This window comes from Pseudorasbora parva, chromosome 18 (genome assembly GCF_024679245.1).
Source record: "Pseudorasbora parva isolate DD20220531a chromosome 18, ASM2467924v1, whole genome shotgun sequence".
Taxonomy (NCBI): domain Eukaryota; kingdom Metazoa; phylum Chordata; class Actinopteri; order Cypriniformes; family Gobionidae; genus Pseudorasbora; species Pseudorasbora parva.
Window position 1 is genome coordinate 6,803,877 of NC_090189.1, and position 16,045 is coordinate 6,819,921.

The 16,045-nt window shown below is 36.8% G+C and overlaps 1 protein-coding gene across 7 annotated transcripts in view; it reads left to right on the top strand.

Moving 5' to 3' along the window:
* Positions 1–15,844, top strand: part of rapgef1b (Rap guanine nucleotide exchange factor (GEF) 1b) — a 75,309-nt gene extending 59,465 nt beyond the window's left edge. For all 7 annotated transcript variants that reach the window (XM_067422817.1, XM_067422816.1, XM_067422815.1 and 4 more), the window contains 14 exons: positions 1,917–2,003; positions 2,115–2,200; positions 2,291–2,387; positions 3,611–3,686; positions 3,849–3,933; positions 4,013–4,105; positions 7,056–7,241; positions 7,325–7,409; positions 8,621–8,715; positions 9,845–9,923; positions 10,022–10,123; positions 10,225–10,322; positions 12,357–12,485; positions 13,990–15,844. In XM_067422817.1, coding sequence (XP_067278918.1) covers positions 1,917–2,003; positions 2,115–2,200; positions 2,291–2,387; positions 3,611–3,686; positions 3,849–3,933; positions 4,013–4,105; positions 7,056–7,241; positions 7,325–7,409; positions 8,621–8,715; positions 9,845–9,923; positions 10,022–10,123; positions 10,225–10,322; positions 12,357–12,485; positions 13,990–14,140 — 1,449 coding nt within the window. In that variant the 3' untranslated portion in view covers positions 14,141–15,844. The remainder of the gene's footprint in view (positions 1–1,916; positions 2,004–2,114; positions 2,201–2,290; positions 2,388–3,610; positions 3,687–3,848; positions 3,934–4,012; positions 4,106–7,055; positions 7,242–7,324; positions 7,410–8,620; positions 8,716–9,844; positions 9,924–10,021; positions 10,124–10,224; positions 10,323–12,356; positions 12,486–13,989) is intronic.
* The last annotated feature ends 201 nt before the right edge of the window (positions 15,845–16,045 follow it).

The following is a 16,045-nucleotide window of genomic DNA, read 5'->3' on the forward strand; positions in this document are numbered from 1 at the left end:
CTTAGAACTGTCTGGAGGAGCCCTGGGGGTCCCTGGAAAATTTCAGAGAATAAAAAGACAAAGCAAAAATGGATAAAGTCTACCAAACATTTTCATTTGTAAATGTTTTTCTCCCTCTCTTGCCGTATACATTTTTTTCCAGAATTGTATTTGTTTGCTTTGTATCTTGCGTGAGTTTTTTCTCACCATAGTCTCCTTTATTTCGCTCACTGGGGTTGTAAGGCAGTATTTTATTTTAATTTAATACTCAAGCTGCTTACATACATTTATTGTGAACGTTGCTTATACAAATAATATTTAATTGAAAATGTTCTTCTTCAGGTTTATACATCCAACATCAAGTATAGCCAAACAATATGTTGTGCTTATGTCACACTTCAGAGCTCAACATTAACGCTTGTCCGGGACAAGTGGATTTTTTGAAGGGACAAGTGAAAGAGAATTTTACTTGCCCGACGGACAAGAGCCGGATTAAAACAAAAAATAGCAAGCGAATCACCAAAATGCAAGAATGATTGTGCATTCATTTAGTGTAAGTGGCGATCGATAGTGGTGGATAAAATATGATGAACTGACGATAACAAGGTCGCGCTGTTGACGCTCGTGCAGCCTCCGGAGGAGAAATTACAACACTTGAGCGTTTAGGTTTCCTGAATACCATCACGACTAAAAATGACACTGATTTCATATGACAGTTTCATAAACAATGAATTAACATTCACTTACATTTACATTCACTTAAAGTCACTTACATTTTAGATGCTATATTGAGTGCTTTTGTTCGATTTCAGCAGCAAAAAAGCGTTCACACACAGCAGAACCGTAACGCGTCTCACAGCAACAAGTGTGTTACTGAACGATTCAGTGTTTGAATGAATGAGTGACTCACTCATTAAGACGGCCACCTGCTGCCACCTACTGGAGGTTTAGTTTCATGTTTAAACACACTTTACAACATTTCTTTTTTGTCTATTCAAAACTACAAATTTCAAAACATTATTTAATGCAGTTGTAATTTTCAGTGTAAATCATTTAATTTTATTGTTAACAGCCCTTATAGTGTCTTAATTTAATTTAATGTATTGATCAAATTTAACAATATAAAATTAAACCTGAAGCATAGCCTATATTTGATAAGATTATGGGGGAAATGCCCTTTATAAAAGGTAAAAATATCACAAATATGAAATGATTCAATAAAAAAATAAAAATTCACAAATATGCAGATTTAAATATGTCAAAGCTGATTGAACACTGGTGAAAATATTGCTTCAGAAGAAAATTGTAGTTACAACACACTCACACAATTCAAAAAATATTCAACTTTTTTCCGGACAAGCAAATGTTTTACTCGGACAAGCACATGAACATGCTTAATGTCAAGCCCTGCACTTACTATTGTATCTAACGGTTTTGATGTGTGTGTTTTTTTCATATACATAAAAATATACAGATGGGTTTTAGGAAGGGAGGCCCCCATAAAAGGTTTATCATAATTGTGGTGTCTTTGGCATTATAAAGTTTGAAAATCCCTGGTATAGACGACGACGTCAAAACGATCCCCATTTCTATCCCCTAATAGGGTGTTGTGTAAATGAACGGCTAAAAAAGTTTTCCATTATAATGTAGAATACTTTTTTTCTTTTTCTTTAAAAAAAATAAAAATAAGTTAACAATAATAATCCTGGTCCTGACTCCAGAATATCGTAAGCATACACCCGAAACTCAATTTTTGAAAGAAAATGTAAACTCTTGTTTATTTCTTTGGTGTATTTAGTGGCATTTTGCACAGGATCACATTATTACTGTATGTCGTGAGACAAACCGTGAGGCGCTTGAACAATATGATGGTGAATATTCGATGCCTGCCTGACCAAGTTGTGACGTTTGTCTCTGTTATTTTTATTTTTTTATAGAGTGAAAGTGTTGATGAAGGTGGTGAGGGAGAGTATGTCAACCTGTACTCGTCCACACAGGCTAACGGAGACAACACACACCACACTGTAAGTATCCACGTGTCTCATTGTGTTAAGGCGTGTGTGTGCGTGTGTGCGTGCTTGCGTGCGTGCGCGTGTTTGGAGTGTATTTATACTTACTATTATTTAATTCTTCAGGACACCTCTTCCTGTGATGATGGGCCTCAAGACCACACCCCTCACATACCCACGTCCAATAGCAAGGAAGCGTTGTCTAAGGACAGGTATGAACTCAAGTCTTTGTGCTTGTGTGTTGTATTTTGGGCAGGTCAGAGGTGTGTAAATATTTGTGTGATGTTTCCTCTCGCTCACAGGCCGAAAGAACCCAGTCATGGTCACACAGATGAAGTTGATGAATTATCCCTCATTGACCATAATGACATTATGAACCGAATCACGCTCAAAGCAGAGGTAATAATGCTCTTTAAATTACATAATGTGTTCATGGACTGTACAAAAGATTTAATAATCATCTTAAAACAAAAGCCAGGATAAATGAAAACCTGGAAATATTAGGATTTATTTATTTAGGCATTTTTGCATTTATTTATGCATTTATTATTCAATTTTCTTCCATATATTTATACATTTATTTAGTTGTGCCTTTATTTATGCATTTAATAAATATTGTGTACCATGTTCATAATCTTCAAAATGTCCATATTTAAAGAAAAAATCAGGCTGGGAAATGTAAATCAAATCTTAAAATTAATCCAAATTAATCAAATCTGAAGTCATAGACGTTCTTATAACGAATATATATTTAATAATAATACGTTTAATAATTATTTACATATATATACACATATAGATTTTTTAAATTTTTGGTTTGTTTTATTATTTATTACTTCAGTTTAAACATTAATGCGTTATAAGTCATGGAAATTAATGTAAAAAGGAAGGATACCCTGAAAAATATTTTAGCAATGAATTAGTAGTTACTTTACAGATGATAAAACTGTAAAAGTACAAATAGATTTTTTTTTTTTCAAATAGAGATCACGATTCTCCCACAATTCTTAACAGACAACTAAACAGAATAATATATTAATAAAATGTAACACATAACACTAAATATTAAATGCTGTAGTGTATTTAAAAACATATAATTCATTTAAATTAAATAATTTTAAAAAGTATTTTAAGGAATGATTCAATGACTCAGACTTAAAAAATAAAATAAAAAATGAACAGGTACTTTTCATATATATGTAGACATGAAATATTGATTTGAGTTAAAAATATGTTTTATCATAGGTAAAGAAAGTGGAATCCAAGCGATATGAGAGACATTAAACTAGCTGGCAATCTTTTGCATGCATGTATTTCATGTGTTTTTGACAAGGAGTGTATTGCCTTCAGTTTAGAGAATAATTCTGTTGTGGTTGGTTCTCACACACAACACACACACACACACACACACACACACACACACACTCACACTCATTCTGTCAGCTGGTGCAGTGCTGCGATGGGCAGCCGGAGCCAAACTGAGCTCGACTTCAGTGAGCTGCAGTAATAATTCTCTCTCTCTCTCTCTCTCTCTCTCTCTCTCTCTCTCTCTCTCTCTCTCTCTCTCTCTCTCACTCTCTCACTCTCTCACTCTCTCACTCTCTCTCTCTCTCAAATCACAGAATGATGATGGTCCTGATGTGAGAGCCGGTTCTGGTGATATACTGTTAGTTCACGCTACAGAAACAGACCGCAAAGGTAACTCGCATCCTTCCTTCATATGAAGATTTGTGTGTGTGTATATATGTGGTGGTCCTTTTTCCAGTTTGCCTTGAGCATGTCTTAGATTGATTTCTCCCTGCAGTACCTGTGTGTGATGCAGGTTTCAGTGTATTTTGATTATATTCCTCTGTGTTGTAGATTTGGTGTTGTACTGTGAGGCTTTCCTCACCACCTACAGGACCTTCATATCGCCCGAAGACCTCATTAAAAAACTACACTACAGATATCCTTTCAATCTGTTTTAATCTGTTTGTAGCAGTAAATCTGCATTTGTGTGTGTGTGTTTCTTAACTCCGCTGCACATACACACGCTTCTGTCACAGTCCAGACACCTTTAAGAAGCGTGTCAGTAAAAACACGTTCTTCGTGCTGGTGAGAGTCGTGGATGAACTCTGGTGAGTAAATGCATGCTTTTAAACATGGATAAAAACGACTTATTATCAAGCTGCACACTACTAACTAAAGGATGACGCAATTTAAGAGGAATATAAGCTTTTTATTGTATTAGTGCTGTCAATCAATTAATAAAATAAAATAAAACTAATTCATTGCAAATTTCTCTGTAATTTATCGCATTTTAATAAAACCTAAAGTTTTTAATATTTTATATTGTAATAATTTCATTTGTAATCTCCAAATGAATGAAACAACATAAAGACAGTACCCTATATAAATATTTGTTTAAAGGTGCACTATGTAGTATTTTTGCAGTAAAATATCCAAAAACCACTAGGCCGGTGTTATATATTTTGTTCAGTTGAGTACTTACAATATCCCAAATGTTTCCAACTATTTGTAAATTGAGAAAATTTTAACCAAGGAGCCGGGACGTGTCAGCACAGCGTCTGAGTGAGTCGCCTGTCAATCGCGTCATATCTGCGTTACCCTCAGTTTTATTCTCCAGAAGCGTTTTACTCTTAGCAGTGTGAACATGTCACAGCAGCCGCTGAGCGAACGCTCAGAGTAATGTCATAACATCATTTTAAACGCACTCAAATGTATCTAATATGATAAACAGAGCTGCATTACCTCATACTCATGACCGGAAAAGGGGAAATGGCATCTGTTGCTGTGTCCCGTCCTGTCATAGTTAAAGTCCCGCTGCTTGCGAGCCATGTAACATTCGCTCCAGCGGCCGTGCTCAGCTCCTCAACACTCGGTCCTGCTCTGCTTCACACTACAGTAACGGTAAAAACCGCTTCCATCAACATGAGTCCTATCCCGATTCTTTCCCACCGTTTGTGAGGTGAAGACCAAAGGTCCCAAGATTCTGAGCTTAAACTTCATCAAACTACGCCTTTGCTTTGAATAGGCGCCCTCTAGCGGACAGAAAAACTACATAGTGTAGCTTTAATGGCATCTTTTAATGAAACAATTCACCGTTACACCAATACTGCTACTGAGTATTATTATTATTTTCTCAAACCCATTTCAGATTTTTACTTGCCCTGTTAAAATGCACTAAAAGTTATAGTTTTGGTTGTTTTTGACTAATATAACCTTATAAACAGTGCATTAAGATTTTTTGAGGTAGGTCTTATAAAGAAATTGAATAGTTATCAAACACTTCACAGTCTTCACTGCATACGTTATACATTAAATACAGATTAATCCTTATTAAAGCTGCTAATGTTATTCAGTCAATAGCATTAAAATGTAATTTTTGTATTAGTAGTAGACGGTAGCGGGTTTATTAGACTGCAGTCACTTTAAAACCTGACGCACATGACCCGGATCTGACACGCGTCCTATTTTCTCACAACTCTTTACGTTCAAGACTTCAACTTCTATACCTGTGCTTGCGAGGATACGAAATGGGCATTTTGGCATGTTTTTGTCTGTTAGAGCGCTGTCTGAAGCAGCTTTCTGTCCATGTGTGTGTGTGTACATGTTTTTCTAGCCTGGTGGGGACTTTAACCTGAATGCACACAGACTCATTGGGACTTGTGTCACTGTGGGACCTAAATTGAGGTCCCCATGGGTACAAAAGCTTTTAAATCAAACAGAATGAATCATTTTGAAAATGTAAAAATGCAGAAGGTTTCCTGTGATGGGTAGGTTTAGGGGCAGGGGCTGTGTAAGAGGGACAGAATATACGGTTTGTACAGCATAAAAACCATTACGCCTATGGTGAGTCCCCAGAAAGATAGCGCACCAGATGTGTGTGTGTCTGTCTGTGTGTGTGTCTGTCTGTCTGTCTGTCTGTCTGTCTGTCTGTCTGTCTGTCTGTGTGTTTGTGTGTTTGTGTGTCTGTCTGTTTGTTTGTTTGTGTGTGTGTGTGTGTGTGTGTGTGTGTGTGTGTGTGTGTGTGTGTGTGTGTGTGTGTGTGTGTGTGTGTGTGTGTGTGTGTGTGTGTGTGTGTGTGTGTGTGTGTGTGTGTGTGTGTGTGTGTGTGTGTGTGTGTGTGTGTCACAGACAGGAGATTCACAGATGTGCGCTAGTACCGCGCTGCGTTCTCTTTTGTGTCTTGTTGCGTGTGAATGGTTTAAAAGCATTTGCTTGAATAAGAGCGTGATCAATAATGTATTGCTAGCCAAATGATGACAGGAACAAACTGATGCTGTGTTAATTGTGTTCAATATTTTAATGCGTTAAATTTTGACAGCACTGTTTATTATACCATTTTTTTTTTTGTCAAAACAGTATTACATCTGCCACAAACACAGCTGCAGACTTTCAGAATCCTGAGAGAAATGCATCACGATTTTTACAGAAACATTGCACAGCACAAGAAAGATGATCATAAGAAATGTTTCTTTTAGCAACTCGATTCGTTCAGATGATTTATTCAAGGAAGTAGATCAAAAGACTGGATCAAACGATTAATGGTTTTATTGAGACATTAATCATTAATGCAATAACGCTGCATTTGTGTCTTGCGAAATTATAAGTAAAATAAGGCTTTTTCAAATTTAGTAGCTGTTTATATTTTGCAATTTAATATAAATTTAAAGTATCTTCTGATCACCAAGTCTGCATTTATTTGATCAAAAGCACAGTAAGAAAAGCAATATTGTGAAATATGATTATAAATGTAAGTAACTGTTTTCTATTTGAAAGTTAAAATGTAATTTATTCCTGTGGTCAAAGCTGAGTTTTCAGCATCATTACTCCAGTCTTCAGTGTCCCATGATCCTTCAGAAATCATTCTGATAGCATGATTTGCTGCTCAAGAAACATTTCTGATTATTATCAATGTTGAAAACACTTCATATTTTGGTGGAAACCATGAATAGAAATGAATAGAACAGCATTTATTAATTTCACTCTGTCCATGCTGAATAAAGGTGTAGATTATTTTGAATGGCAGTGAATGTGTGAGTGATTCTGATCTCCGTGTGTCAGTCTGGTGGAGCTGACGGAGGACATCCTGAGGCAGTTGATGGATCTGGTGTTCCGGCTGGTCTGTAACGGGGAACTGAGTCTGGCCAGGGTCCTGCGGAAGAACATCCTGGATAAAGTGGAGCAGAAGAGGCTCCTGCGGCACATGCACACGCTCAAGCCTCTCGCCGCACGGGGCGTCTCTGCCAGGTAAAGGTCAAAGTTCAGGAGTCATCGGGACTCTTCTCGTCTTTGCGAGCTCGTTTTGTGTTTAACTGGCTCTTTCTCCAAAGGCCCGGCACGCTGCATGATTTCCGCAGTCATGAGATTGCCGATCAGCTGACGTTGCTGGACGCAGAACTTTTCTACAAGATCGAGGTAACACACAGACTGTTTTAAGTGATGATGTAATGGAAAAACCATAGACTGTAAAAAAAAATATGGACGTAGTGTCCGTGACGTCACCCATAGGATTCCCATAAGCAGTTCTGAAGATTAAAGTAGGGGCGAGCTGGGCGCTGCCATCTTGTCATCACGCGTCACTCCCAGATACAAGAAAAAGGGAAGCTTATGTGACCTAAATGGCGGAGCTTAGGTGACAATGACTATAGACGGCGGATAAATGGCTATCCACCTGTCACTCAAAGTGGCCACGCCCTTAATTCTGCAGAACTTTAAAGGTCCAGTTTTTCGCGTGTTTTCGAAGCTTTGATTATGTTTACAGTGTGCAATATAACATGAGTTCATGTTTCGCGTGTAAAAACAGTATTTTTCACACAATTTACTTATCTGTACAGCGCTGTTTCCTCTGTCCTACAAACGGCCTGATGATTTCCTTGTTCTATGAAGTCCCTCCTTCAGAAACACGTAACGAGTTCTGATTGGGCCAGCGCTTCCCGTGTTGTGATTGGACAGCAGCTTAGCGCACTTTGCCCGGAAAGGTCCCGCCTCTTACTATAACGGGGAGATGCAAGCGCTGAATGCGCGCTCTTCTCCACGTGGGGGAGCAACGAGACCACGCCCCCTATTTTGCGTGTTCTTGTGGGCGGAGGGTTCGTCAACAAACGGCTCTAGTGACGTCATTCCTGAAGGAAGTGCAGTGGTGTAGTCCAAACCGGCCGCTCGCTGTAGGCTTTGAAAGAGAACTTCTGTTAAATAAAATATCTCGCTTGGCATTGAACTTTGAGCTTTATAATTTTACAGGTAATATTTATGCTCTAACAGCAACATTACACACTAACTAAAGTTTGAAAGATGGAATCGCGAAGAACGGGACCTTTAAGGCTTTCTAAAATGTAAACAAATGAGTTATAAAAAAAATCACCCCCCTCACAGTTGTCATGAAGGGCAAAATTAGCCGTAAAGACCAAAACCTTGTGTGTACCAGGCCATAAACATATTTTATTCTGCTGTAAAGTTGGGAATTTTAACATGGGGCTCAATGAGATTCTGCTCCCTTCTGGAGCCTTGAGGAATTGCAGTTTACATTACTACCGTATTGGCTTCAAGAGAGATCGCAGGGGAGGTTGCCGCTTGGGGAAAACATGTAAAAGTGATGCCCAATATCCTGTTGTCATCTCTGTCCTCAGATTCCTGAGGTGCTGCTTTGGGCAAAGGAACAGAACGAAGAGAAAAGTCCAAATCTGACCCAGTTTACAGAGCACTTTAACAACATGAGCTACTGGTACGTATTTACTGATGCCCACTACACCCTCTGCAACATATGTTCCTGTATGAGCATCCAGGGCCCGGGGATTTCTGCCATGGCGTGGAATCCAGTCAGTTTGACAGAGAATGTCACAGAATTGGGTCATTTTGGATGAATAAATCAAAAGTAAATCAAATTAAAGTGCAAAAGACTGTTGTTCAAATATGAAGTCTGCACACTTTTACTTCTGTTTTCAATTTTAACAGTAAATGGAATTGTAAAAAATAAAAATCTTTTATATATATATATATATATATATATATATATATATATATATATATATATATATATTTTTTTTTTTTTTTTTATTCTTGTTTATCAGTTTTTTGAATAAGCTTTTTCATCTTTTTGTTTTGAGCTTTTGTTATTTTTATTATTTTTATTTTCTATTTATTTATAAAATATGAAGTCTGCACATTTTTACTTTTACTACATTTTAATTTTAACAGTAAACTGAATTTTCTTTTATACAATTATAGTATTTTGAATAAGATTTTAATTTCATATTTTTAATTTTAGCTTTAGCAATTTTCTTTTATGCTTTTGCCATTTTTATAACTTTTTTATATTTCAATTTAACTCTGTTTATTAATCAGATTTGAAGTATGCACACTAATTGCTTCCATGTTTTAATTTTAACAGTAAACAGATTTTTTTTAAAACAACAACAACAAAAAAGAAATGGAATTTGGGGGGAAATTAAAACTGATATTATAGGGCTTAATGCATATTGCAAACAAAAATCGCAATGATTTCTCAAAACAGTATACTCGACTCTGATTGGCTGAATTTACACTCAATTTGCCAACAAATTTGTGTAAAAGTTCCCAGGCTGATATAAGGAGCACTTATTTTAAATGTATGACTGAATTTGGACAATTCCAGTTTTAGCCCTTAAACGTAATGCCAAAACTGTGGATGTAAATTCTACATGTTCAGATTTTGGTCTTCCTGTATCTGGCAGTGTGGACCACACTTGCATGTAGATAGTTTTAAATCTGGATATGGACTGCCCACACACCCTGTATACTACACCCTCATGCCCTACACATTCCCCATACTCACACTGTTTGTGTACTGAAGTGTAATTCCTCCTGTCCACTAGGGTGCGCTCAATAATCATCCAGCAGGAGAAAGCTCAGGACAGAGAGAAACTGCTGCTCAAATTCATCAAAATCATGAAGGTAAATTACAGTTGACTAGAGTAACTAACACACACACACACACACACACACACTTTCTCTATTTTGTGAGTGATTTAATGTTTTCGTCTGGTCCGTAGCACTTGCGGAAACTGAATAACTTCAACTCTTATTTGGCGATTCTATCGGCGCTGGACTCTGCACCAATCAGACGGCTGGAATGGCAGAAGCAGACGTCTGAGGTCGGTCACACAAACTGATTAAAGTCTACACGTCCTCCATCATCAATCAAAGATCATTCAATAAAAGCAGATGTTTTTTAACCTCCGTCTCCCTTTTCCAGGGCTTGGAGGAGTACTGCACTTTGATAGACAGTTCGTCGTCTTTCCGAGCGTACAGAGCGGCTCTAGCCGAAGTCGAGCCTCCATGTATTCCCTACCTGTGAGTTTGTGTCTGAAGCAAACCTAAACTCTTCTAAAATAAAAACAAAGAGTTGGAAAAGGAACTGAAATGAAATGAATAAATCATTTGATGCTCATTAAAATCTGTCCTTTCAACACTGTCTGGCATTAGTAATCTGCCCGTGCTGCAACTTTTGAGAGTTAAACTTCGAGTCAAAGTGTGTGAGGTTCATGACATTCAGTTCTGACCTGCACCTGTGTTATCTTAGCATTATTATATATACACTATTATAAATTGGCTGTCCTCGACTAAGGATTTAGACATTCGAATCAGAATTGTCGAATCTCTCTATGGTCGACTGATAGTCGAATCATGTGTGTGTGAATGGGTTGGGAGGGGCACGACACTGTCAGCAGAAGGGTAAAACTATTTTTATTTTTCTTTACACACTGCACACAGCAACAACTTTTAATAAAGCGACCAAAACTGCCAACTGACAGACGAACTGACAATGGCTTTCTTATTTAGGTTTAAATAGCCTAAAAGGTAATGTGGTGGATAAACATTAATAAACCGTTTTCTCATAACATGCTAAAGCCGCGATCGAAATACAGAACATCACACAAATATATAAAAGAACATTTTGATAAATAAACCTAAAAATATACCTGCCTAGAGAGGAAAAGAACACTTTGAGTGCGTTTACATGCACGTTCTGAAGCCGATTGTGCCTAAAGCGGGTGAAGACGTACGCAAAGCTCAGCCCCGCGCGCCTCAGGATCTCACTCACACCGACACCTGACGCGCACATTATATACACGCGAGCTCAATTTTGAATTGACTAACAGATGAGCTGCACGAAAGCGCTCTGTGGTGCAGCAGGATTTTAAACAACTTCCTGAGTGGCCGCGGACAGGCGCTGAATGCTGCCGCCGGTGTGTGTACACTCATTGAACGTGTTCTAATTTTAAAGGCGCGGTGCGAAGCTCAGCGCCCTTAAAGGGGTCGCACACCGATGCTCAGCTCAGTGCCGCGACACGTCTTTAAAATATTGAGCACTCCCATATTGCCAAAATGGTATGATCCTCGTTTCATAACACCCGCGAAGATTCGACCGTGAGATCGGTGGTCGAATCAGGCTCCGCATATCGATGCATCGAATCTTCGACTATTCGGGGTCACCCCTAATTATTACATGATCAGTTTTCAATTTAAGTTTCTGTACTTTTGTCATTTTATTAGTTTAGCTTTCATCTATTTTTTAAGTTTTATTCATTTTAGTTTTTCAAATTAAACCTATTTATTTCCGTTAGTTTCTGAGACAAAATGTATGATTTATGGTTAAGTTTGTTTTCCATTTAATATTTTTTTCCAACTTGATTTCAGTTTATTTAAATTATTTTGTAGCTAAACATTTTCTTTGCATCTGCTGAATTTCATCAACAAAATTCTTAAATAAAAGTAAACCGTAATTTCATTCCTAAAACTAAAATATTACAAGCAAGTAAAAAAATAGTAGTATTTAAAGCTACACTGTGTGATATTTTCCCCATCTAGCGGTGTAAAGGTATATGACCATCCAGTGAATATTAGTTTCTGTTCCTCTCAATTCTGATTTCGTTTTAACTCCTACGGTGGCCGATTTAGTCCAAGATTAACATGACTTCCAGTTCGACCCCGTCAATGAGTGCCATCGAGTGTTAATAAGCGAAGCTTGAATTTACGGGTATGTCCCTCTTTGGCTCATGTAATTTCAAGATGGAGGGGCAACATGGCGACCAGCATTCGAACCCCTCACCCGTATGTATTTTCAATGGCATATTATTAACTTACGAGAATACTTTATTACTTGAAAGAAGTAAATATACATTAATGAGCACATATATTTTTTGGAAGAACTAAGTGTTTTTATCTAAGAATAAACTAAAAAAGTTACACAGTGTAGCTTTAAATGCAAAAGTATGGAAAACTATAATAATCTGGGTGTTTGTGTTGTGTGAGAGTTGTAGTTTTAGATGTTCACATTGAAGGATGTCGTAGTTTTACTAATAATGTTTTTTTGTGTCCTGGCAGGGGTTTGATCCTACAGGACCTGACGTTTGTTCACCTCGGAAACCCGGATTTTATTGAAGGGAAAGTGAATTTCTCCAAGCGGTGGCAGCAGTTCAACATTCTGGACAGCATGAGACGCTTCCAGCAAGTGTGAGTAATGCGCTGGCCGACGCTTGATTCAAGCTGCAGACTTAATAAAGCAATGAGGCATGAAAGACTGTGGTCAAATCAAACATCGCTCATTCTGTCACATACGGAAGCCTGTGTTTGCCACAGAAGAAAAAAACATGTTTGGTTACACTTTATTTTAAGCTGACGTATTTGCTTTGTACTCACTCAAATAAGTACTGCGTAATATTAATGAACTACATGTACTTACTATAGAGTTACATTAGGGTTTAGGGTGAGTGACTTGTAATTACTATAGTAAGTACATGTAGAACTACGTCACCTTAAAATAGTGTTACCTCGTTTGTTAAAAGTCATAATTGACACAATGTAAAATGATTATTTGTTATATAATTATAGAGTCAAAGCTGATTAAACATTTATGACAACCTTAATTATGACAGTAATAATTATTATCTAATAAATAATTATTAGATATAAAAAGTTGAAATAAGACGTCATTGAGATTTATGGTAATGGTAACCAAAACCATTAAATGGCAGTAGTTCTGACACCCCATTGTAGTTTTTTGTCATCATTTTGACTTGCTGTGATTATAACTGTCATTGAGATGAGAAATACTAAATTATGACAAAAACAATTGTCATAATTATAACATGAAAATGGCCAAATCCAAATGACGGACATAAAAGATCATTATTATGATACAAAAAGTTCACCAAAAAAATTATAGCTAGTAACTCATATCAAAAAATGAGTTATTTACTCATATCAAAAGATAGTAACTCATTGAGATAAGTTGAAATTTATTTATTTTTTAAAAATTTTTAAAAAGTCGAAGTTATGACAACTTAATTTTGACATAAAAAGTATGTTTTTTCGTCATCATTTAGGCTTGTCTCAATTATAACTGTGATAATTTTTGTCATGATTATAACCAAGTCATTAAATAATAATAAAAATATTGACAAAAAGGTCTCATAATTTTAAATTGCTATTTTTTGACATAATTTTGTCTTGTCAGCAGTATGAGATAGAAATAAAAAATGATGACAAAAAAACAGTTGTCATAATTATAACATAAAAATGGCCAAATCAAATGACAGGCATTAAAAGTCATAATGTTTGAAATTATAAAATAGTTAAACCATTGAGATAAAAGTTGAAATTGACAAAAAACTCATAATTTTGATTTAACTGGACATTTTTGTCATAATTTGGACTTTTTCCTTTTTTTGTCATGATTATAACTGTCATTATGAGATAACTCAAAATTATGACAAACAGCAATGACACTCATAATTATGAAATAAGTTAAAAAAATGATTATGTAAATTAGGACATTCAAGTTATAATTATGAAAAGACATGAAAAGTTTTAATTTTAACATGTGATTTTTATTTACTAATTATATTAATAATATATTAATGTACTAAACATTTCATATATCAGTTGCTGATTTCACCAGGAACTGTTTAAAAAGATAGTTAATTAATTAATTATTATTACACAACTGTCTTTGTAGACACTACGAACTGAAACGGAACGAAGACATCGTCTCGTTCTTCAACGACTTCAGCGATCACCTGGCGGAGGAGGCGCTATGGGAACTCTCGCTCAAGATCAAACCACGAAACATCTCGCGGCGCAGGACGGAGCGAGAGGAGAAGACCTAGAGCCTGAGACCGAGAAGCTCAGAGACTATATACGGTGAGACCTGAACCTCCTGCAGAACCTCGGGAACCCGCGCTAGAGTTCCTCATCCGGTTCTGGAGATTAATTGGGCTGAACCGAGACACGCAAGCTCCAATTTGCACCTATAAACCTAGAAGAGACATTGGCAGTATTTTTCTCTTTAAAAACTCAAGAGGGGAATCCTAATTCAGTATCAATATACAAATATACGATACGCACTCGCACGCGCACAGAGGGCTCAAGAGGACCCGAACGCTGTGATTGATGTGTGGGTGTACAGAAAGACACACTCTAAGAGGGCTTGGTTCATTTGATTTTAATACACTGTGCCTGATGGAGTGAGTTCATGTTTGTTTGTCCCATTCGGACGTACCGTTTGGCCTTCCAAAGGTCAGTCAACCGCTGGGTCGACCTTCAGTCATGTGATTGGGAGACGGGCAGACGTGTGTGCAATCTTATAACCGTTTTTTAAGGAATATTCACCGATCTGACAGACGCGGCGAGTAATGGAGAAGTGGAATATATTCATTCGAAAATTAAACGGCGAACTGGACGTTTGGACTCATTTTTCACGTCATCTTGCGATATTGTTTTGTGTGTGACCATGTGCAACCTTCATTATAACTGTTAACCCCGTCACAATGCTGACAGCCTCTCCAATCCCTACCTTAATACAAAAAGCAAACTTATGTTTACAATTTGCATTGTGACATTATTTTCTTGTCATGTACATTTCTTCCCGTTACCAGTTCTCAGTAGCAATGAGAAATGCCAAAACAAATGGTAAAGTGCATTTATAAGGTAGTATTTCAATACAGAATTTATGGCAATTTAATTTTAAAGGGAAAGATAGATCACATTCATCAAACACAAGCAGAACAAATTGAAAAACGCATTTTTTTTTTGCAATGTTATGCAATACTTATGCAAGTTTAATCATTACATTCAGTTCAATACATAAGAAATGTACAAAACAAATTGTTTTGCTCTTTTTTTGTGTGAATGATGCTTATGGGAAAATGCTTAATTTTTTTTCATGAAAATAGTGTCAAAATGCAAAAAACTGCCCTAATGGTCCCCAAAATAGGCTTTTTGTTTCTTTATTCAAAATAAGTTATCATTTTATTTCTTGATTTATTGTGGCCAGAAATGACCCGAGCATTTTGCCGGAGCAGACTATGATGTCACAGAGAGGGGCGGGGCTAAGCGTTGCCTGGCGGCGAGCAGTTGTGCACGTGATTTCGTTTTTTTTGGGATGTGTATGATATTATGTTCTGTATAAATGTACATGTACAGTTGTGATGTATAATCTCCCATCATGTAGAGGGCAGTTACGAGGAAATATATTTTCAAACCAAATGAGTCGTGCACTAAAATAACTAAAATTTTGAGGCAAAAAAACACAAGGACTGAATATGCTGTGATCTCTGGGCATCAGAGAAGCGTGTGTCTGTGAGAGCGTGTGCGAGCGTGCGTGTGTGAGCGAGCGTGTGTGCGTGCAGGTTTTTTTTTTACAGAACGTTTTTTATCACCTATGGGAGACAGAAAGCTAAAAACGCTTTCTTCAGTGTGTGTTGTGTGGCGTCTGAGATGTTGACGTTTACTGACTCCTGGGAATTTTTTTCCTGTTACACCTATAATAACATCCTGTATATTCAACCACCAATAAAACTGCTCTCTTTGTATTGTGTTTGTATTTTTCCAGCACTACATTTAGCACGTGTTTACAACTACAAAAAGTGCCACACTATTACCATTCAATGGTTACACAATGATACATGTTAAATAGACCATATATATATATTGATAGATTCTGAAAAAAAATCAACAAAGACGTATTAAAATCACACAAAAGTGACAGTAAATACATTTATAATGTTGCAAAA